General features: G+C 39.4%; 1 protein-coding gene across 2 annotated transcripts in view; it reads left to right on the top strand.

Moving 5' to 3' along the window:
* The window catches only part of reep3b (receptor accessory protein 3b), a 31,814-nt gene that overhangs the window by 6,148 nt on the left and 1,694 nt on the right, over window positions 1-23,972 (top strand). For both annotated transcript variants that reach the window (XM_055021182.1, XM_055021181.1), the window contains exons 2-7: window positions 6,056-6,128; window positions 13,936-14,012; window positions 15,176-15,296; window positions 15,428-15,541; window positions 19,758-19,920; window positions 23,734-23,867. In XM_055021182.1, coding sequence (XP_054877157.1) covers window positions 6,056-6,128; window positions 13,936-14,012; window positions 15,176-15,296; window positions 15,428-15,541; window positions 19,758-19,920; window positions 23,734-23,867 — 682 coding nt within the window. The remainder of the gene's footprint in view (window positions 1-6,055; window positions 6,129-13,935; window positions 14,013-15,175; window positions 15,297-15,427; window positions 15,542-19,757; window positions 19,921-23,733; window positions 23,868-23,972) is intronic.

The raw sequence follows: 23,972 nt of genomic DNA, 5'->3' as shown, positions 1-23,972 counted from the left end.
TCAAAAACAATCCACTCAGTGCTTTTAGGGGAGAGTCAAATATTGAAATTCTTATTTGTGAAGTTCAAACCAGATGCTGTGAGCTCAACATGGCAGAGACTGGAACCCTCCCCCATCTCTGAGTGTTTCATTCTGTTTTCTTGTGGGTTTTTTTTCTGTTTCCTTCTGCTCCATGCTTCCCTCCCTAAAACTGACTGTTGGTGGTGTTCAGTGTCAGGAAACTAGTGAAGTTGACCCGGAGCCCCAAGTCGAGGCCCATTAGAACACACTGGGGCTATTTTTTCAGCTGCATGAAGGGTGGAGATGTGGGCGAGGTACAGAAAGATTGAGTTAGTATGGGGAAGGGGCCCCAAGTTTAAAGTTAAGGAGAAAATGTTTTCATACATGTGAATTTCTGGTTTGTAGAATTTAAGAAAGTTTTCAAGCTTTTTTTTATTTGCTGTTTTTTCTGAGGATTTCAAGAAATGTGTTGCAGTCTTTCTGTACTACTGTAACTTAGTGACAGTTGGCTGCTGTCGTGTTCAGAGTGCTTCACCAAAAATGGGTGTAGCTTTGTAAGTATCCTGCAGGAATGTCTGATTCTCTTCATACAGTTACAAAGTCTGCAGGAGCAGAGGTAGACAGACTTTGAAAAGGAATACATTTTAAAAACTTAAAGTAGTGTATTATAATGACTTTATAATATAGTACCGTCATGTTTTGGTCTTCAGGATTTTTGCATGTAGACTATTTCTTAAGTCCTCTCTGAGGGTTTAAAAATCACCAGAGGCTGAGTTTTATGTCAGTAATCATTCAACCCATACAGACATGCCGCTGTTTTGCTCACCAAATCAGGCTTTTCAGAATTTAGTGTTGGGCTTTGTCCAGAAAACATGCTAAGACTGGTGGTCGGGGCACCGGAGCGGTTAAAAATGTTAAGTTGGCATGAAATGTAAAATATTACGGGGTAATCAATTGTGACCCGAAGACTTTGTTTATTGAGAATGATATTGATATTAAATTTGATTCTAGATGCTTTAAAACGTTTTAAATTGTTTAACATTTAAATTTAAGAAAAAAGAGCTGAGCATTGTTGCCTTGCAGCAAGAAGGTCCTGGGTTCGATTCCCGGCCCGGGGTCTTTCTGCATGGAGTGTGCATGTTCTCCCTGTGCATGCGTGGATTCTCTCCGGGTTCTCCGGCTTCCTCCCACAGTCCAAAAACATGACTGTCAGGTTAATTGGTCTTTCCAAATTCAACCTAGGTGTGAGTGTGTGTGCATGGTTGTTTGTCCTGTTTGTCTCTGTGTTGCCCTGCGACAGACTGGCAACCTGTTCAGGGTTTACCCCACCTCTCGCCCGCAACACAGCTGGAGATGAACACCAGCAACTCCCGAATTAGAAGATGGATGGATGGATGGATGGATGGATGGATGGATAGATGGATATAGATAGATAGATAGATAGATAGAGAGAGAGATAGATAGATAGATAGATAGATAGATAGATAGATAGATAGATAGATAGATAGATAGATAGATAGATAGATAGATAGATAGATAGATAGATAGATCTTAATAGTCACATTGTTTTGTTATCATAGCTACAATCTGATTATGTGAGTTTAATCTTTGAGTTTGAGTTTTATTTGTTCACAAATACATCTCGAGAAATTACAGTCATCACTGATTGCTTTTATGCTCGGCTAATTAAACTAGACCCCCTTTCCCAGATTCCATTCAGTCTGTATGAAACACTGTTAGTGGTGCTGATGTTCTCAGCAGGAAGAGGAGCACTGAGAACATTGGACCGGACCTGCATGAGGAGCTAAATCCACCGCACTGGCATCTCTCTGCTGGCTGAGAGACAAACAGGACATTTAATTGATGAGGCACTAGGAGAAATCAAGTTTTTCCATGTTGTGACTGAGTTTTTAGTAAGCACCACAGAGACAATTTGTTTTAGTTGTCCAGATTTTGTGGGACGTGTTTTTCTCATCTTACATATGCTGCCCACTATGTGGAAGTACTTGTGCACTTATGGCATAAATGCACATGTTCTTTGTTCACAAATATGTATCATTCTCACTTCACGGCACTCTCAATGCTCACCGGTGAAAGCATGACTATAGGTTATATTTGCGATTTACATTGAGTTTGCGCAAGCAGAGAAAGCTGTGGCTTTTAAGCTTGAAGCCTACCTTGATGCAGTATGCTCTGAAGAAACATGCCCTGTTCAATGCATCAACTGTAAACGAGAGGTGCACAAATTTATTGGTAAGCCGATTTTATTGATTTTGGGAGATCAACAATGATTGGCTAATACTCATAAGATTATGGGATGTCGTCATTAAAAATCAACCACAGTGCAGAAAACAGCAATAGGTGCACACCTACTAATAACCAGTCTTTCAGGAATGATTCTGCTCTGCTGGTGAAATGCTCAGTACAGCGAAGATACAGGTAGTCTTTAAACTATTGTTTTTCCCTTTTTTTTTTGTAATGAAAACAAGCAATGCTTAGACTGGCTGGGGGGCAAATGAAACCTGGGGGCCTGCCAGGCAGAATCCACTGGAGGAAACGACTGTTGTGAGTCTCTGAGATTCTCTTCTGTGCCTTCAACACACTGTAAATTCACAGCACATTCCCATGACAATTCCATGACTAAACTCCAGACGTTCTTGGATAAAGTCAGGATGGAGCAACTCGCTAGCACAGTGCCACCACCAGGCTGGAGGCCTGTGTAACCAGTGCTGCTTCTCCCTCTGGATGGCCACTCCACAGTGGTTGGTGTGGGCTCAACATCATGAGTACAAGTACAGGCTGTTTACTACAGCGATCACTACCCTACATCCTCCACTCCAACCGTGTGACACTGATCACAAATCAAGTCACATTAGCTTATTAATATTCATAAGCACACCAGTTTTTGAATCTGTATAGTCCAGTTAACAATTAATCAAATTTTAAATGAGTTGACAATTGTCTTAATAATTGATTAATCATGAGTAATCCAACAAATTATTTCAGCCCTAATTTAAACATCAATTTGCTCGCAAAGGAGAGAGCTTTGAAAGTACTTCTAGAGTTGTTTAGCATATTTCTGAGATTTTTCTTCACATTTCTTTACATTTCTGGACAAAACCTCACAGTGTCTTGAAATGAGAGTGCAGCACACTGTGAAGACAAGAGCCAGGGAGCTTTGGCAGTCGTTCAGTTTCTATAGCAACAATGGGAAAATAAACTGCTGTGGTTGTGCTCGCATGCTGCTGTGGAGACTTGGGTTTGAGGGAGTATACATGACTAAATATAGTGTGTCTGTGTATTGAGAAGCTGCTGTTCTTATGGAAGCCTTCCAACTCCAGATTTTTTCCCATATTGTGAGATTAGCTGTTGTTATAAAGTGCAGTATGTGTATGTAAATGCTCTGCTAAGGTTGACCTGTTCATTGGTTGGAAGGCTAACTCTGAATGAGGGAATTTTGGCCAGAAAAAGCTATCACACTATTTCACCAGCACAATGAAAGAAGTTTTTATGTCATTTACAGACTTGTGGAAAAAATGAGGACAACTCATTCAACATTACTGTCTTTCTTAAAAATATTCGGATATCAAGATCTGTTCTTAATTTTTGTTTCAGATTTAAATATTCAGTTAAGTTTGATTGTGGTTTGACTCAGTTGTTCAGTTTGCCTTATTCCGTTTTGTGATTCAAATTTCTTCCACACAGAGAAATCTCTAAGTGAGTCACTACGAACTGCAAGGACATTTAGTCTGTTTTATTGGTCAAATCTGTCCAGGACAGAAAAACCAAATACAGGAAGCAGAAGCTGTGTTCTGTGCGGGAAGAAACACGGAACTTTGACTATTTCAGATAAAGTAATCAAGAGGCATACTGAAAGAGTTTGAGAAGACATTTTGACAGACTCATGTATTTGCTTCAGGTGGTTAAAATATTTCATTTGTCATTGAAGGTCTGAGTATAATTAAAATTGATGTAAAAATCTGGTGTGGCCATATATGTTCTAAAATAATCACTGTCTTAAGGTGTGTCTTAAGTTTTTCACATGACTGGTTGTATTGTTGACAGAGAGCGTGATCCTTACTGTGTCAGTGCTGTAGAACCACTGAGTTCTTCTATTCTTTTGATTGCCTTGAATCTTATCACTAGGTTTGGACCAATTAATCTTCCCAATTAATTTTGGGAGATCGCCCAATATATGACAAAGCGATCTTATCCACCGATCTTCTCTTCCTCACAAAGTTTTGAAAATCAGCCAAAGTTCTCTTCTGCTCTGCAGTGAGATTGCTGACTGACAGACCCGCCCACCAGGACACTTAGCCATTTGATTGCCATCGTTAGTGACTTTTCTGACAAAAAAAAATATGGTATTGGTCAATATTGGACTCTTTAAAAGTCAGGCTTTTTAAAGAGCAGTGGTCAGCCAGAAAACAACCACCATAGTAGCCTTGGTTATTACTGAAAGAGTTTGTTTGTGTTGTCATACTGTAAGAAATGATGTTTTTTCTCTAGGCTTTAGAAATGTTTACATCAAGTGGTGAAATTCACATCTCTTTCACTGTCTCACAACAGTGCTGGACGTCACACTATTAAACGCTGCTCCCAGAAAGCTCCTGGAGGTGATCCTAGCAAAACATTGGCATGTGGTTGATATAGTTGAACCAAAATTCTGATCAGATTGGTAGCAACTTTGGTTCAAGTTGCCCAAGGACACATAATTTTCCTATTCAGCCATTGATTGGTTCATTAGCTAAGGGGGCAAGTACAGCGATGCACATTCTTCCAGTTATTGCTCATTCTTTCCTCTAATCTGAATTATGCTGAGACAGAGCTGGGTTTGTAATTCTTTGATGGATTCCAGCACAGCTGCCCTGTTGTCTGGTCCCATGGTGAGGTGAAGTTTGACCTCAGCTTCCTGAAGTGACAGGCGGGTGAGAAGCTTTGTGTTGTCAATTGTTATCAGCCACTCTTGAGTTGAGTCATTATATTTAAGGGTGCACCGATAAATCAGCCCTGATTTCCTTCATTTAGGAGATTGCTGTCAGCCAAAGTCAGATACAGCAGGTCATACTTTTTGAAGATCTGTGTTTGGAGATGGGCAAGAAATCGGCAATCTTTGCACCACTAATTGTTTGAAACTTTTGTAAATTTGGGGACATTGCAAACTAATTTATAACTCAATTCTAATGAAGTGTCATATGAACAGTCCCTCTGCTTCCTCTGCAGATATTTGTTGCTCTTTTTACAGTCTTGCCAAACTTCCAGAAGTTTTTGGCATCTTGGCTGCTGTTATCCGTGTCATCTGTATCTTTCATTCCAGTCAAGAAGAAAAATCTAATGTAAGGAGACCATTCTGGCTTGGTTCTGGTTTGTGCTCAATTTAAGTACTTACATGAGTAGAAAATGAAAATTTGACAATCGATTATTCAATCTTCTAAATGATTAAAAACAGATTCATGATGCCACATATAGTTTTAAAGTACATTATTTTGCAGCAGCAGTCAGAGGTTTTTCCACTCTGGATTGAGCTGCAGAGAAAGCTCTGCTGTGGAAATGGCAAAGGAATGAACAGAGAGAATGAATGCACAGAGTAGTTTTTCTTGCTTTGGAACAAAGAAGACACAATGTACACCCTGAGAGAGGGTTTGTGTGTGTGTATATGTGTCTGTGTGCGCGTGTGTGTGGATGATGATAGTTTTCTCTCAGCTGTGTTCATGTGGAGTTGATATAAAACACATCTCCGTCAAATTCTGACAGCAGTAATTCAGAGTTTCTTTATTACTGATGTGTCTCCTTTTAGATACATACGCAGTGGCTCGGTCTGGCGTTTCTACAAGTGCTTGTTGGGCGCCTGCTCTAGCACTGCACCACATTTCACCCTTATAAACACACTGGGATATGATATTTGGCCAATAATCAGTCTCTGTTTACATCTCAAGACTTCAAAGGAAGAGCTGTTCTGCTGGGATTGAAAGAATATTTGATTAATATTTTATGTTTGTTTGCCATTATTGACTGACCTCATGAAGTTTTTTCCTTTTGTCTCCTTTTTTTCCAGACTCCTGTTTGGGACATTGTATCCTGCATATTACTCCTATAAAGCTGTCAAGACCAAAAATGTTAAGGAATATGTAAGTTTTCAAGCTTTACTTGCATAGCAACATTTCTGACTGAATTGATGACATACTTTTCTTTAGCATACTTAAGTTTGGGGACAATATGAGCAGGAGAAATTTTCTTTAAACTTTTTGTTAATGGGTTGAATCTGTTATCTCGTGAATAACAGATATTTTATTCTCGTGAAAAAAATACAAATAAGTTGGTAGTTCCACTTTACATAACGTTGTTCTCAAAAAGGCTGTAGGCTTATTGAGAACAACGTCTATAAAACCGTTTCTCCACTAACTGGTTCTGTCCTAGTCTGCCATGGCGAAAATCATCTCCATTAATTCAAATTCAAAGGGAAACCCCTTTGAATTTATTGACCCCAATGGGGAACTATATAATAAATTAGCAAATGGTTCGCAGCTCTTCTCTGCAGTACAAGGCGTGGCGAGCCGTGTACTGTGCAGAAGCAATTTGATTTAAGAAATAAAGAAGCTGACTATATTCGTTGATTGGCTCATGATTTACGTCAAACAACATTTTTCATACAGTATAGTAGTGGGCCAGCAGACATGCCATCTGCTATCATAGAGCTGTTCAGTGTGGAGAATCATAACTAGGAGTTTAATCTGGAGCAACGCCAGGAACACATGCATTAAGCTCTGGCAGTGCTGCTAGCAGCTCATCTGAAGAATGGGCAGCAATGAAACTATATTCTACTGGAGAGTAACTGGTGCATGATCAGAGATTGTGATTGGCAATATTGTGATATCTTCAATTCTGTGTAGCTCTGCTTTAGCAGTAAGAAGTAATCTGTTTGTGAGTAAGATGCATGTTGGTTTGAATAAAATGTCAGATTACTCTCATTTTGGGTATTTGGAGTGCCATGCATTCACTAATCCAACTTCTACAGATAGATTTGAAGCATTTTACCCATTTTAGATATAGGGCTCAAACAGTCTGGTTGTCTATCTGGATTTGGAATTACGCAAATAAAATCTTCCCCCTGTCCACTATCAGGAGACCATAGCTGTACTCCCATTTACCAGTATAAATCTACTTTCCCTGTCTTATGTCTTATGTACTAAGGTTGCAGTCAAGTTACTTTGCACAGTGGATTAATATGGCAATGTTTCTTTTCCTACCAAAACAACACGAGGAGTGTTAAACTTTAACTTGTTTAATTTTATATGTTCCACATCTGATAGGTGTGTTCCCTGTAAAAGTGCTACTTGATACTTGGATTATTGGAGTTTGTTTCTTTTGATTGGACTACCCACACCCTTCACATTATGACTTTCTACAGTTAAGTGAAATGGATGCTGAAAACTACTAAGAAACTACTAATACTTTGCCTTACAGTATCTAAAAACTAGGATTCAAATGCTCTGTTTTTAGAGCATTTGAATGCTCTAAAAAAGATTCTCAGGAACCAAAGATCACAATGCAGAAAACAACAATTATTAAAAGAGTAATAGTCCAAGGTAATTGTGTTATTTCCTGGCCTATACTATAATAAGCAGCAACAAACACAACCCCAAAAATTGTATGTGTACGAAAACAATGAAAAGGAGAAAGATTAAGAGAGTAGCAGTTTAAGCTCCTACAGGTATGCATAACTTATGTACGTACTTACATATGTATTTCAACAACAACAATGTGAAATCTACTAATAATATTAATATAAATCGTGTACATGAGGCAGATCTAATTGTGACTTTGTAATATGAAAACGTTAGTAACAATGTTGGGCACATTTCCTGGAGACAGACCAGTTTAGATAAGTGACATTGATGATCATACAGTTAGTAGTATGATCTACTAACTGTAATCAGTTAGTAGATGACAGTAGATCTACTTAAAACACAATACTTCACTGTTGAGATCTACTTGTCAAGAGTTGCATTTGAGGTTCAGTCTCATTTTGTATGTTCTGAGAAGGCTGCCACACTGGAGGTATAATCCATTGCAGGTCAGTGGGGCTTTGTGTCTGCTGTCCTCAGAATGTTAGCAGCGTCTCCATCATAATGCAGCATAGCAATGAAGACAGAATCTTTCCCCATCTCCTGGTTTCCTGGGTGCACTGGCCCGGTTTGAGGAGTTGACTTTCACATCCTGGGTTGTGAATTTTTGTCTTTTGGAGTGTGCTGCCTCGTGGATATGGTGTTAGCCATTAGCTTCAATACGCTGCCGTCATACTTAAATTTACTATTTTGTTCCATCATTTATTGAGAAACGTCAACTGAAATTGATTTTTTTTAAGACAAAAATGTTAAACCTGCTGGAGCTCTGAAATAGCCATTTTGACTCCATCTTGGCTCACTACCGCTCCCGGTTTATATCTTTTGACTGCATTACCTATATCCAAGAGATTGCACATTTAAAAAGATGAAGTACCAGAATGTAATTATTGCAAAAATAATCAGCTAATCTGAATTAGTCAGCTAATTCAATGTTTGGGCCAGCATTGAATTTTTATAAGACAAAATGAAATATCTGAATACTTTTGAGTCTATCAGAACCACCATAAATTCACTTAATGGAAATGCCAATTTTGCAAAAAAAAAAAAAAAAATGCTCAAGTTGTTTGATGAAAATCTTTTGTGCTAAGATGAAGTGGTTTTTCAGCTGTATCATAACACTTCTTTTTAGCATCACTCGAATCACTGTGATCAACAGCTGGGTGTCACTCCTGACAAAGAAGACTACAGGAAGTAGTAGGAGGCTGATGGTTTGTTTTTGTGTTTTTCTGACAATGTGGCTGCTCCAGCATCTCACAGTATCACACAGTTCAGAGCAAGTTGTCATTCTAACGTGTTGAATCCATAGCTCTTCTGCAAAATGGCCGACTACAATTTCCCCAAAACGTCCCAAACGTAGCTGCTCCCCAGTATGGGGGGCTTGTCGATCCAACACCTAAATAAAACGCTAATGTCTCCTCTGATTGGCTGATAGATGCTGAGAGCCAGCACCATGACTGAATTATGAATGTATCTCATGTGACTCTTTATGTCAGTCACTGCCATGGTTGTTAATGACTTATCGCATGAACAGACTTATTCATGTGTAATTTTAATTTAATTTCTTATTTAATGGGAGCATTGCGATTGTGAAGATGTGTTTTATGACATCAACAGAATAGGGACAAAGATTTGTGCACATTTGTAATGGAAATTCAGTTAGTGACAGATGAGACAGGAGTGTTTGTAAGCTCTGTTAGATTAAAGTCCGACTCATCTGTATTGATCTGACTGATGAAGTTATTGGGTTTCCATCTTCTAACAGCATGAAAGCAAAGGTGCTATTTCAGGGGTTTTGAAGACACTTGGTCTGCATTGTGTCCTCTCAGTTTTAAAACTAGTCAGATGTGAACGCTGGATGCCTTCAAAGGAATCCTGTATGAAAACTGCAGCACTCTTTCTGAAACTGGCCGTTCTACTTTATACTGATGTTGTTTTAGAAGAAACGAGACGCTCTGAAAATGCCGCAGGACAGGTTCTGTTTGAACCCAGACTTTGATAGGAACATACATGTAGATATTGGTTTAAAAGCTGATGCTGGATTCTGTGGAGAGATTGGTGATGCAACTTGTGTCAGTGAGAGTGAAATCCCTGTCGACTGAATTAGAAACACATTCCCAGCTCACCCAGAGCAGATCTTAAACCCTAGGTACCATGAGTGTCTCTCCTTTCTTCTTCATATTTTAGATTTTTGCCTTTACTGATTCTTTAAGGTCTCAGCACAAGAACAAAGACGTTTGCTCTCTATATCAGGGCTGCAAGGAAAATGAAATGGTTCTATTTCTTGTAGGTTGTTTTTGATACGTCACCTGGTCTCATGTTGTAAAACCACTACTGTGGTTTTGATCAGAAATTTGATCAGTTCATTATTTCCTAATCAATCCTATAGTCTTACAAGAACTTACCAGGAAGTCTTCTGTATTCCTTGTATCACATCAGTTATTTTTTTTTGCAGCTCAGTGAACTTTATTAAGGTGAAACGTAAGAAGGTTGTCGAGTGTTCATATTTCAAAACAGAAACTTATGAAGTTAATTTTGCATCCCACAGCAGACTCTGACTGGAAGATTTCTCTTTCCTGTTGTGGAATGCCCCTGCCATCTTTGTTTCTGTATCAACTGGCTCCATTTAAGGATGACCAGTGGTACCTGCTTCTGGATGGTGGCCAACCAAAAACCACTAAAAGGACTAGCAGATGTTTTTATTCAGTTGAAACAAATTTTACTCTCATAAATAATTAATCGCAAGTCATTTTATTGTTTGTATTCTGAATTGAGTCAATAACTAAAATAAATGTGAAGTGTAAAACTTTGCTCATAAGTCCAATATAACTGTAACTGTAATTATTCAACATTGATTCATATCAAAGCCTTGTGTTATTTTATTTCGTTACACATGTGTATAATGTAAATATATTTCTTAACTTTATGCGAATGTGTTAAACTGTGTTTGAAAAGTGTTAAAAGGTAGATGGTTGCTTCATAAAATATTGATTTCTCCATTTCACTCGCTGTTTTTCCTCTGCTCTACATTCTAGATTCCTGTGTTTGTGTGTTTGTGTGTTTGTGTGTGTTGTGTGTGTGTGTGTGTGTGTGTGTGTGTGTGTGTGTGTGTGTGTGTGTGTGTGTGTGTGTGTGTGAGAGAGAGAGAGAGAGGACCTTATCCCTGCGGGGACCTTTTTCTGTCTACAATATGGGGTATGGGGACCACTGTTTTGGGTTAGGTATGTGATGGTAAGGGTTAGGTTGTAGGTCCATGTAAAGTCCCCACAAGACATGAAAACACAACTGTGTGTGTGTGTGCGTGTGTGTATGCAGCAGACATCTAGTTCATCATGAGGTCACCTGTTCACTTGTGCAGCTGTCATGCTGCCTCCAGCAGAACCATCTGCATGTTGAATTCAGTGTAATGGTATTAGTCTATCAGCATATAGATTTTTGTGGTGTTTTCGTTCCAACTGCGATTGTTAGTCAGCCAACAAAGATATGCTGATATGAAACTCTTCAACAGTCAATTATCTAGCAGAGGTGACATTATGATTAATTTCTACCTTAAATACTAACAGCTAATTTAATGCAGACGAGATGGACTTGGTTAATGATTGGAGTTGGAGTTGTGATGTGGAAAATGGAACTACTGTGAAGGCAGCAATAAATATTGATATATTTTAAAGTTTTATTCAACAGATGTTGTCTCAAAGTTCTTTACAAACAAGTCACTACAATTCAACCACACATACATTCCAATTGATGCTAGTTATCAAATGGAGCATTAAAATTAGTGTAAAAAGTTTTGTGTCTTGGGAAACTCAGCAGATTGCATTGAGTCATTGACTTGCAGCATTCTCTCCTCCTGGACCAGTACATAACACACAAATAATTGCGTTGTTGACTTTGCAGCAAAACGGAGCATGAATGTAGCGACAGAGGAGCGGAAAAACTCCCCTTTAAAAGGAAGAAACCTCTCTGGTACAAGAGGCCATCTGCTGCATCAACTGGGGATTTGAGAGAAAACTAAAGTTACCTGTTGAAATAATCCAGTTTACATTGGACAATGTTGGATTACAAGCTTTGAAATAGAAGTGATCTGATCTAGCCCAGATGGCATAATATATGTTCTGTGAATTCTATGCTTTGTTGCTTACACTTCATAAAACATCAAAGGCTTAATATAATATGACTATAAAGAAAGGGATAAACCGAATTAATCCAGATGTGCATTCAATGTTGTAATCAGACTGATTCACATTGTTTGTAAGTCATGTAGTCATGTAGAAATCTTGCCATTTGGTATGAAATTTGAGCCAAAAATTGCAAACTAAATGGTTATGCGATTAATTTATTTAAATCCTGAGCTATTCCAATATGATCACTGCTATGTGTAGAATGTGCATCAACAGGAATTATGGTTCATATATGCCACATTGTGGCAAATTAAGTGATCAGAGTCTACATGAGGCTAACATCTTTTTAAACTCATCCAAATGCAGTTGAGTTTTGGAGCTGGTAGTAGGTTGGGCTGTACTGGTCTGCCATGGTGAAGACAGCTGAGTCACAAGGTGAAGCTCTCAATTTACCAATTGATCTATGCATATTAGGGCCACTATAAATATAAAAAAAATTAGTATATTTCTGCCAAATAAACCACAAATATTTAGATTAATAAAAGTGTTATTTTAGCCAAGTTTCTAGAAAAAAAACTGGACATTTCTGAGTTATAAAAGTTGAAAATATTTCAATTTTACAGTATTTTTTCTGGAACTTTCCATCTCAGAATTTTACTCTTGCTGCAGTTTGACCTGTCCATGAATTTCTGGCCTGTTCACAATGTTGTTTTATGTGCAGATTTGCGAACAAATGGTTAAGTCTTCTTGTGATGATCACATTATGACCTCGCTTTATTTTATGTTTTTGATGGTAAACCATACATGGATTTGATTTTTATGTAGAACAAAAGCCAGATCACTTTGGTAAACCAACAGATGGCTAATATATACAAGGGCCCCGGGTCACTTTGAACCTGAAAAATTGGACCCCAAGGTCAAAAAGATTAAGAATCCCTGTTCTAGAGGGACAGGGCTGGCGTGGGAAGGTCTTGAGGAAAACAGATGAATGGATTCATTATGTCACAGTCAAAATAGCTCAGTACAACCTTGAACTGAGGGTTTGGGGTGAAGATTCTATGCTTGAGCTTTTTGGAAACTATAGGTTGACATGGGAAGGGAAAAGGTTCAGAATATTTTGGTATGTAAAGATAAGCCAGCAGGGGTTTAAACTTGACCCCTAAAAATCAGACTGTAGAATTGTCATTCTAATTATTCTGGGATGAATGTTTAGGCACTATGACAAAACATTCTTGTAAACCTCATGCTAGACAAGTATTGGGGGTGCTCTATTTGGTTAGCTGAGGTTTTAGTTTTAGTGAATTGTTTGTTTGAAAGAAGGCATAAAACACAAGGCGCTTCTGATACGGAAATCCAGGACAACATGTGGGTAATCTGGCAGAAACTGAAGGACACCTCAAACATGATGGAGCTCTGGGTTTCCAGGCCCTCATGGAGCTGTATTGTCTTTCATTATATTTTGCTGGTTAAGAACAGACCGCAGCACCAACGCTGCTCCGTCTCTGAAGCTCCTTTAAGGGAAAACCCCCTGGATGCTGGAGTGTTCTCCGGTTTACATACTTTCTCTGCCCAAGCACACACACTCTATACTCACGCTCATCTCTCCAGCAGAGAGATGAGAGCACATGCACTGACATTTTCTCAGGTCCTGTCAGTGTGTGTTCAGTCATGCAGCAGCAGAGTCTGGCTTCTACTCCAGCTGGCCATGTGACTGTCTGGCTGCCACATTCTGCTGCTGGCTTTCATATGCAGCCAGGAGAGCCTGGGAAGCCCTTTAGGAGGAATGGGGAAGTGACAGATTAGGAAAGACAGCAAAAAGCAGAAAGACGGCGAGCTCATCTTGTTTGCCCTTTACTTCTGCTGCTACAGCAGCTACGGGTTCCAGGATGGATCAAACAAGGAGAAAAAGAAAGAATCTGATTAAAAGCTTGTTTTAATATTTGGGCTTCCAGTCCTTGTTTTCATTTTAATAATTTATTTTACTCACAAATGTTAGTCAAAATAACATGTCATGGTAGTAATTATATCAAGAATCATGGTTTGACAAGCACTCATTTAGTTAGCAGTTGTTATAAAGATGCATGTTATTAGACTCAATAACATGTAGTAATGGTGATGTTCTGCAGTGTTTAAACACCAATCGAGCTTAGGTGTGTGTAGATTAACCGTAGTGATTCTGTGTGTGTCTTCAGGTGCGCTGGATGATGTACTGGATTGTATTTGCCTTATATACAGTCGTGGAGACAATCACTGACCTGACTGTAGCTTGGTGAGTAACCTGAATGAAGCACATTACTAACCTTAGCTCACACACGATACACACACACACACACACACACACACACTTTTGAACGTAATTAGCATTGATGTTAGCATGTCGTGCACATCCTCTAGCTAAAAGCACTAACCTCAGTTTGTTCCAGCCAGTACTGGCTTCTAGTTTTCTGGTTTGATCATTTGAGTATTTTTGTCAACAGACTATAACACAAAGAGCCCAATTATTATGAATGACCTAAGACATAAGCTGCCAACCCAGGGAAAATGACTAATATTGATTTGTTGCTGACCACTTAGATTTTTTAATCTACTCTAGATACACTAGTCTCAGTACTCAGTTGATTAACTCTCTTGACAGTTGGAGCAATGCCCTGTTGATAAAAATAAAAAACACAAAATTTTCTAGCACAGGTAGGGCAGATTTTTGGATAAAATTGATTTCAGATAAGTATTGGCCAATCGGCAATTTCCCAAAATGAAGGAATTTGTGGTTAATTTATCTGTCCATTGTGCATTCCTGGGTTTATAAATGCTGTCAAACTGAAACTCCATTTTTCTTCATTTCTTCATTTTTCTGAGACCTGAGTGAAGTTGGCCCCCCACATTGAACAAAATTGGTGTCAAATGTTTGTTCAGCAAACATTTTTTTTGTGATGCTATCATTTAAAAAATATTAATAAATGTTTCTAGTGCTCATCAAAGGTCAACCATCCAGTCAACATTTACCAAAATAAAGTGAAATATGGTGTCAATCAACCGGACTACATTTGTGCTGGTGTGTGCAGCAAAAATATTTGCAGCATAGTTGACTGATGCTAAATTTGCCTGATTTTGTAAATGTGGACTGACCTCTGTTAATTTCTGGAATCATTTAATCATTTAATCTTTAACTTTTTGATGCACAAATGTAACATAACAGTTTGGCACCAATTTCATTGAATATGAAGCGATTAGGGGGCCAACTCCGATCAGATAAAAATAATAATAATACATTTAATTTGTAGGCGCCCTTCTTAACACATAGGTACGCTATGTTACACATAGTTTAACATAATGTTTAACTTGATGGAAGTGGCCATGTTGACTGCATGTCTGAGGTGAAAAGCAGCTCAGACCTGAGCCCCGTGTGAGTGAGCAGTTTCTCTGTCTGTCCAGGTTCCCTCTGTACTATGAGCTGAAGATAGCCTTTGTCATTTGGCTGCTGTCGCCTTACACCAGAGGAGCAAGTCTCATTTACAGGAAGTGTCTGCACCCCCTGCTGTCCTCCAGAGAGAGGGTACGAGCATCCATCTGTCTCAGTCTGCCTCCGAGTACAAGCTTAACTTCTGTTGAGAATATTCTGCTTCTGTTGCTTTTTACCTGATTAAACCGTTCCCAGTAAGAGTGTTATTGATTGTATCCATCTAGGAAATAGATGAATATATCGTGCAGGCCAAAGAGAGAAGCTATGAGACCATGGTGAACTTTGGCAAGCAGGGATTAAGTATTGCGGCTACGGCTGCTGTCTCTGCTGCTGTCAAGGTGAGTGGAAGAACATTTTCCATTTTGAATGTATTTCTTTTAATGAAAATAAATTATGTGTTAATGTAAATGTGTCCAGTATTCCACTGGTGTGCTTCTTTGTAGCTACATTTCCCAGCTGAGTTCAGACTAACATGATGGGGATAAATGGGTCTGGATATGGGAACCAGTTGCAGTCATAAATCTGTCTAGTTATTCCGTCTGTTTTTAAACTTGTAGTGTGTTGTGTTTGGGTACACTGTGATGATAACATCCATCTGTTGTGCCAAGGTATCTCCAGGCCTGATCTGAAACTTGAAGTGTAATGAACCACCTGTGAAAGCCGTGTCCTGCCCACAGGACACTGATGAAAATATCAGCCCCTCCTGCTTAGTCTTTTCTGCCGTTAGACCACCGTAGTTCAGGACCAACATAATGGTAGTATATGGCATAGTTAAAGTTGGACTGAATTATTTTACAATGATGGCAGATGCTTTGAAACACTGCTGCTGTTTATGAAGTCACTCTTTTTAAAACAAAACTGCTGGATTATTGCTTTCTCCAAAAATGTTACTCTTACTTCATGTTCTCCTGAACATTTTATTATATTTGCTCATCTCATGAACGGAATGGATCCTTCAGCTCCGTTTATTGTATTATACTTTCTAATGATTCAAAAACCTGCTTTTTAACAGTGATGTGAACTCTTCTAGATGTATTGTAGTTGTGAAAATCCACTTTGGCTGCCAGGTTCTGACTGCACCAGGAGCAGTTCTATCAGTTCCATCAGAGACATTTTCTTCAGAAAGGAATGAAGCAATGTTTCTAAACTTGAACTGGTCTTCACTGTCTTCACTGTCTCCTTTTTTCTTCCTCTGCACTGACATCCTTCAAAGTGTGTGCACCTCAGCATGCTCCTCTGAGAGGTAAACAGCAAATAGCATGCTTACTTCATACAGTGCTGCCCATCACCAGCCTCTCAGCATTCAGCCATGGGTAAAGAAAATACACTCTCTTTGGACTCTAAGCTTTATTATATCAGGACATCATAGCAATGATCTGGTCCACCAGGGTCTATAAAAAAACACACATTAGTTACTAAACCAAAAAAATGAGCAAAGTGTAAAAATGTTTGGTAAAATCAAGTATGCCTTAGAACTGAACTGATCAGAATGAGAGTGAGTGAGACCAACCTAAATCTGAATGAACAAACGGCACAATTACGATCTCTTCACCCCCAAGAAATCCAGTCTGTTCTCCTCCCAGATGTAGAACGAAATCAGATACATATCTGGTTCAATATTCTGAAGCGTAGGGCCGGCGTATCTATTGATCTAATTGTTGATTCTATCAATATTGAGGTGAATATTGTTTTGGATAGAAGCTGGCTTTATGAGATAGAGACTTTTATATGCAGTTTCTCTTTGCCAATTAATCATATTTGCCCATGGAGGAATAATAACCTTAATTATCAAGAGCTTACATTTTCAATTTGAGAGCAGAACTTTATACCTTTGCAGTGTTTGCAAATATGAATATGGCTTAATTATCCATCCATCCATTTTCTGACATCCTTGTCCCTTTCGGAGTCAGGGGGGTTCTGGTGCTTATCTCCAGTCGGACATTTTGTGTGAACTATTGAAGGAAAAACAATATTCTTATTTTGGTTACATGCAGATTACAGTTAAAGAATTGGATGAACAATTGTCTGTAGCAGAAGGTAAAAAGAGAATTATTTTATTCATTTTCTGCCTCATCATGGTATATTGTAGTTGGTTAATAAAAAAACACTTTGATTTTCCTAAAATCTTTGCCCTGCATTTTATCACAATTAACTAACTGAAGTCAAATCCATCAAGTTATTAAACGATGATCATTTTGAGAAGAAAGTATTGGAATTGGTATGGGTGATACTGGCCCTGTAGTTAGTCAGGGTCGGATTGATTCCCAATGTAATTGATTGGGTGAGAAGTGACAGACTAGACTAAGTGAATTCTGATGAAAATAATGGCTGAAAGTTCTATTCTGAAAATGATGAAACATGTCTGAAGTGCACCACTCCTGGTCCGACTCCACATCCAAACAGATTTCTCTCCAGAAGCTGCAGTCAATGTTCCGCTAAAGGCTGCTGCTATGAGTTGTTCTTTGTTTTACTAGCTTCCTTCATCTGGTTCTGATCCTGTGACGATGCTGTCGGCTTTCAAGAACTTTACATTTCCTCCATAGACGGCGGCGTCCAATACTACCTCTGTAAAGAGTGCTGCTGTGTCACGTCGGCATTCTTCTTCTGCTCATGCGGGTCACTTTGGGGACACAAACCGTTCACAGATGTCTGAATGATGTGAATTTGGTCACATCATTCATTAGAATGAACAACCACACACAAAAATGTGATTCAGAATTGAACATCAAGACCTGGTGTGTGAAGGGAGCCATTGCCCTTCAGTGTTGCATCAGTTTATTGATGCTGGCAGATATTTGTTTCTTCAGTCCAACATGTTGAGGTCTGGACTGTCTGTCTCTGCAGCACTTTCCATCTGAATCCCTGCTGCCAGTCCTGTCAGAGACGACAAGAAAACCTTAGAATCCCTACTTAGTCAGTCTTGTCACTGCCATCAGCTGTCGTTTAGTCTGTTTGGTTAGTAGTTTTACTTTAGCATTCTCAGCATTCCAAACACAGCCTACGGCAAGGGTGTACTTAGTTTATCACAGTGATTCCTCTGATAAAGACTGGATCATTTTCTTATGATGTGCTAATAAATAAACCCTAGAACCAAACATGGAGGTGCTTTCAGACCTGCAACCCAAAAGCCTTGGTATGGATTTAATAATTCAATGTCTTGCCAAAAATATTTTCTATTTTTACAACTGTGATTCCCAAATTACCTTTGACTATTTCATATACGAGGCTTTGTTATTTTTCTTACTTTTGTTGTAGTTTCCACTTATTTTGTTCAAATGTGTCTAACTATGTCAGCATGAAGAAATTGTTTATCTGTTATTGAATAAATGAAGGTAAGGATCATATTTCATATGTCTGTATTTCAGTTTGGCCTTGTTAACCTTTCTGTCCTTCATTTATTAATGCAACAGGACTAATTTATTAATATGGTGGCTCTTTAACTAACAGACTGGCTCCTAGTATTAGCATCTTTAGCTCAGTGATAATCAGAAAGAGCAAAAACATTCGGATTACTGAGCTTATCATTTTTAATACTTTGTATTTTTGCAAACATAACTAATGTATAGACTGACAATCAGATCCATCACGATGAATCAATTATTGAAATAGTAATCAACTAATTTAGAAGTGAATGATCGTTAACCACAGTATACAGATTTTTCTTTGTTCTTTCTTTAGTGAAAGAACAACACACTTAGAGTAGAAATTAAGTGAAAACTTTACAAAACTATGCATTTGGAATTTAAGATAAGAAAACAAAACGACCTAATTTATCTATAAATGTGTTCTACCCAGAAGTCCTCAAGTAGCAGTTTTAGCCTCACCTCTTTCAAATTCTGTATAAAAAAGCACCATTAGTTAATAATGGAGCTTTTTTTAATTAAAAAAAAAAGACTGAGGATTTCACATATTGATGTTAGATTTATAGAATTAGCCAAAGATTCTTCCTTTGGATTCACTAAAGGAATGCTGCTATTGCATTTTAGGCAATACAATTTTCATTTTCTTGTTTAAGAAACGACTTGGATTATTTGTTTATTTGCATTTTTTAATGTATTTCCATCTTTGTAAAAAAAGACTTTAAATAATCCTTAGTTAACTTTGACCTGTCGGCAGCTTTCTAGTTGAGCGTCTGTGCTGCTGCTCAGTGTGGAGCTTCACAGAAGATGTTTACTTCTCTACTCCTGGACCTGAGTCAGAATGAATGATGCAGTTGAAATGATGCAAACACTGAGATTGTGAAGACAGATGACTGCTGCTTGAATGAAGAGTCAGAAATTCACTGAACTGTGTTTCTGTCAGTGTTTTATAGAAGATGATGTTTATGCTTTTTAGAATGAATCAAGAAGAGTTTTGTATTTTCTGAATGTTACGTCTTTACTTGTTTTCCTCTGAATAAGAAGAGCAAATTAGGATTTTTTTTTTAAAGCAGGGTCTTTTTTTGTTGTGGAGCTACGTCTCACCGCTCACATATTAATGTATTGTCTGACATGTAGACGGTAATGGAGAGAAGTGTTGAGCTGTGTACAGTAACGTTTCCTGTTGGCTTGTCAGGGTCAGGGAGCCATAACAGAGAAGCTGCGCAGCCTGAGCATGCATGACCTGACGCAGATCAGCCAGCAGGATGACAGAGGAAACCAGCTGTACCCGTACAACCCCCACTCAGCTAACCCGGCCTCCAGGAGGTCCCAGAACACCGACCCGGCCTCCAGAGATGGTACGTAGACACACACACACACACACACACACACACACACACACACACACACACACCCACACACACACACACACACACACACACACACACACACACACACACACACACACACACACACGCACCAACACATTGGTAGGCAACTAGAAATTAAGGCTCAGTGGCACAATAACCTATGGCAGGAGGAAGCTGGAATCAAACCCACAACGTTTCCCTCTGATCAGGAGTTGTGGTGAGTTTCACCTGCACAGAATGTGTCCACATCAGCACTGCTCTGAACATCCAGGAGAAACGTCCAGAGAAATGTTTCCCTCTGAACCAGAATGAGTCTGTCATAAATCCTCTCCTTTATCAGAGGCTGTGATGTTAAAATCCAAACTCATGACCACAAGATCACATTTGAGACACAGAAAAATCAAAGTTTCTGAACGCATAACAACAAATAAAAACAAATGATTTTCTTCTTTTCATGAAGCTTCCGCTCGTCCTCTTGCTCTGGCTACTACCAATACGAGAAAAGAGAAGATGAACAATCTTAATATTTATTATTACTATTATTATTATTATTAGTTTCTGGTCTTTTTATGGAAGAGGCTTGTTAACGTACCTACAACTGCACTGTAATGTATTGTATTTATATCAGTGGGATCCTGAGGGACTATACATGAAAACTAGGATCTGTGGCTAACTCAGTGACATTTTGTAATCTACCTGCTGCCTTCGAAATAAACAACAACTGTTCTCCATATTATGTAATGGAGAAATTACCAAAAATCTATACAATGTTGTATGTATTTAGTGGAGTAGTTGTGGTCTGACCTCGATCTTTAGTGTTTTAGGACTGATCACAGCTGTGATGTTCTCACAATAAACAGAATAGACCTGATCATGGCTAAGGTATGGCTTGGTTCCCGGGGGTTACGGCTACTTCCTGTTCCCATTCTTTGCGTTGCTAATCGTCAGGTCGCGTCCTGGCTGCATCAGGATCAGATCCAGGTAGCCTGTCATCACTGCATGTTGTCCACTCCTGTTTGGACTGATTTTCTCTGTGTGCTGTTTTTCTTCGGCTTCCTCCTTCCCTGCAGGTCGGCCGGCATTTCAATGAAAGCACTCAGCAGCTGTGTGTGAAAGAGTGTGTGTGAGATGACTTCCCAGCAGACAGAGGGGATGAGATGAGGTGGAGTGGGGATGCCAGCAGAATGCCAAACACATACTCACTGTTCCTTCTATGCTTGTCTTTTTAATACACACACACACACACACACACACACACACACACACACACACACACACACACACACACACACACACACACACACACACACACACACACACACTCTCTCTCTCTCTGAGTGGAGCTCCAAAAGACAGAGCTGCAGAGGAATATGTAGGAGGAGAAAAGAGATTCCAAGGATGGATGCAGGAAGAGTGATGGAGGGATGGGAACATGGAGGCATCATGTATTCAGCTCAGGCAGCCAGAACCTTGGGTTACCTCATTTGCTCTACAGCTCCCTCTAGTGGCCAGATACATGGAATACAGGTGGAATAAATTATATCAACAAATATTCCTATTGGACTTATTTACTCCTGGCTCACAGCTCTGTTGCTGATGTTACAGCCAGTGAGTTGCCATGGAAACCTATAGTGGGGTACATCACACAGATGTGAATCATTCTTACACATTCTCTCCTGTGAACACACATGTTGGTAATTAGTGGCATTGCAGTAGATGTAAAAGATTGGAATTGATTTATCTTTCCATCAACAGCTTTGAGTTCTGACAGCGTACAGCTGGCGTCTAGGCAACCGTAGCCTGGGAAACATCGCCTGGTATGTGTCTGAGGAAGCTTGCAAGCAACAACTCACCTTCCTGGTGTTTTCGTCTGAAGGTTGATGGAATGATATTTGGCTCTGTGCTTCACATTCAGGGTGTTGAAGAGAATTACCACAGAAGTGACTCTGTGGAATCCAGAGGGTCAGCTGGGAGTCAAACTCCAGAGTTCTGCTGGGTTGATTGTCTCTGGTCAATATTTCAACCCATCATTGATTGGTTGAAATATTTCCTCAGCATGTTATCGTGTTCTAGATCCCACCTTACATATTTGATAGAGTTTGAAGCAGAAGCTCTTCTGAAAGTGACAGGACTCTGAACAGAAGAGCTCTGAGCCGACTGGAAGGTCTGTGGGATGAACAGCAGAATATCTGCAGCTTGCCTCAGTGAGACCTCATTTCATTGGTCTGCGGAGGGATGAGCATCAGGTCTGCAGTTGATGAAAAAAAGTAGAGAACATGGAGAACAGTTGAGGGGAAGTGCTGTATTTTCTTTATTCAGTCAGTTGTTTGGCGTTTCTTGATCTCCTGGAAAGTTTGGTCCCATTCCAACTCTTGTAGTTGGTTCCTTTCTGTTTGCTTGGAACAAGTGGAGAGACAACCATAGATCTTATGTAGCAACAGCAGGACCTAAAACCCAAAACAAACAGAAAGCAAACACTTGCAACAAAACCAGGAAATCCCTGGTAAAACTGCTGTTGGGGTCAGAGGTCAGCAAGTCAGGAAGCAGCAGCAAGGAAACCATTGTTTTCAGGAGATGTGGGTTGGAGTGCAGAGCTGCTGAGTCAGAAAGTCCTGTTGGTCCTGTTGGATCGGGACGGGCAGAGATGTGGGCGGGGCAAGAGGGCGTCGCTCTGTGTGTTCAGCTAAGTTTTGTGTTGTTACAGAATTCAGAATAAATAAAGTTCTGAGCTGGATCTGCTTTACTTTGAATTTCAGTTTTTACTATTTTAAACTGGTCGTCAAACTGGACCAGTTTTTGTGTTTTGTTAAACAGCCAGTCTACCACAAGAAGGTGGTAAAGACGACCTTTTTCTTTCATTTTAGCCCTTTGGTTTATTGGTGAAGCTTAGAGCAGGAAGTCTGAGCTGCTGACTCAAAAATAATTGCATAATTGCAGCTAATGTGAAATTTGTCTCCATTCTTCTGACTTTAATCGCAGCGTTTAAAGTATGTGTCACCCAGGTGTTGGTACCACAAACACAAGTAACGTGTTTTGGCCGTATGGATGGACTCGTCATGCTCATCAGGTGGTTTTTTACCAGGTGAAGCTAAAACAAACCATTTGAGAAGTTTGGCTAGAGCATACAGAGACAAAGAAGGCTTCTTTTGTCTTAACTACACAAAACATATATATTTTATACAGTTTTGGCTTAATTATTGCTCTAAGAATCTTGTTTTTCAGCCAATGGCCATTTTGATGTTTAACTCCAGTTAAAAATCAATCTGTTACTAAATTAGTTGATGATTAATTCAATAACTGATTCATCATGATTAATCCGATCAAGTGTGTGTGCTGTAGGTAGCAGAAACATGAGGTTCTGCTGAACTCAGCCGCACCCTCACTTCTTTAACACACACCAGCAACACAGACACACACTTTTGGTTTGGAAGGGAACCTAACATGCATGATGTGGAAAGAGAGGAAGCTGAAACTCCTCAGCGGAGCGACAGTCAACATTCACAAGACCTTGTGAGAAATGGAGGACCCGCCTGACGTTAAATCATGAGCCTACTTTTCACTTCTTCTGAACAGTTCTCTCACAGTACGCATCATAATAATCATCTTCCCATATGGTTAGGTTTGTTACATGTATATTTTTACCACATGTAACATTCCATATGCCAGAAACTGACATCTGATGAGGGAAGGAGAGGCCCGATGATTTGATTCAGCTCATTCAGCTCATCAAAGGAAGCTTCACACACAGTCACATGGTTTCATTGATTACCGTGTGTGTGTGTGTGTCTTTTGTTTCTTCAGAGTACTACTATGAGCAGGAGGATGGGTCCGATGAAGAGGCGGAGCCAACGTTCTCTGAAGATGAGGCCGTCAGTCAGAAAGGACTGAGACGTTCCCAGAGCGTCAAGATCACAAGATCCAGAGTCCGCAAAGACGTAAGTGTCCCCTGACCCTGCTGACAGGGAAAATATCTGAAATACACTCCTCAGGGGACAGACAGGGTATTTATTTGTCTTCTGCACGTGGACATTTACACACTA

This window comes from Poeciliopsis prolifica, unplaced genomic scaffold, assembly GCF_027474105.1.
Source record: "Poeciliopsis prolifica strain line A6 unplaced genomic scaffold, Auburn_PproV2 SCAFFOLD074, whole genome shotgun sequence".
NCBI lineage: Eukaryota > Metazoa > Chordata > Actinopteri > Cyprinodontiformes > Poeciliidae > Poeciliopsis > Poeciliopsis prolifica.
The sequence above is the reverse complement of the archived record's forward strand: the minus strand, read 5'-3'. Positions and strand labels throughout refer to the sequence as shown.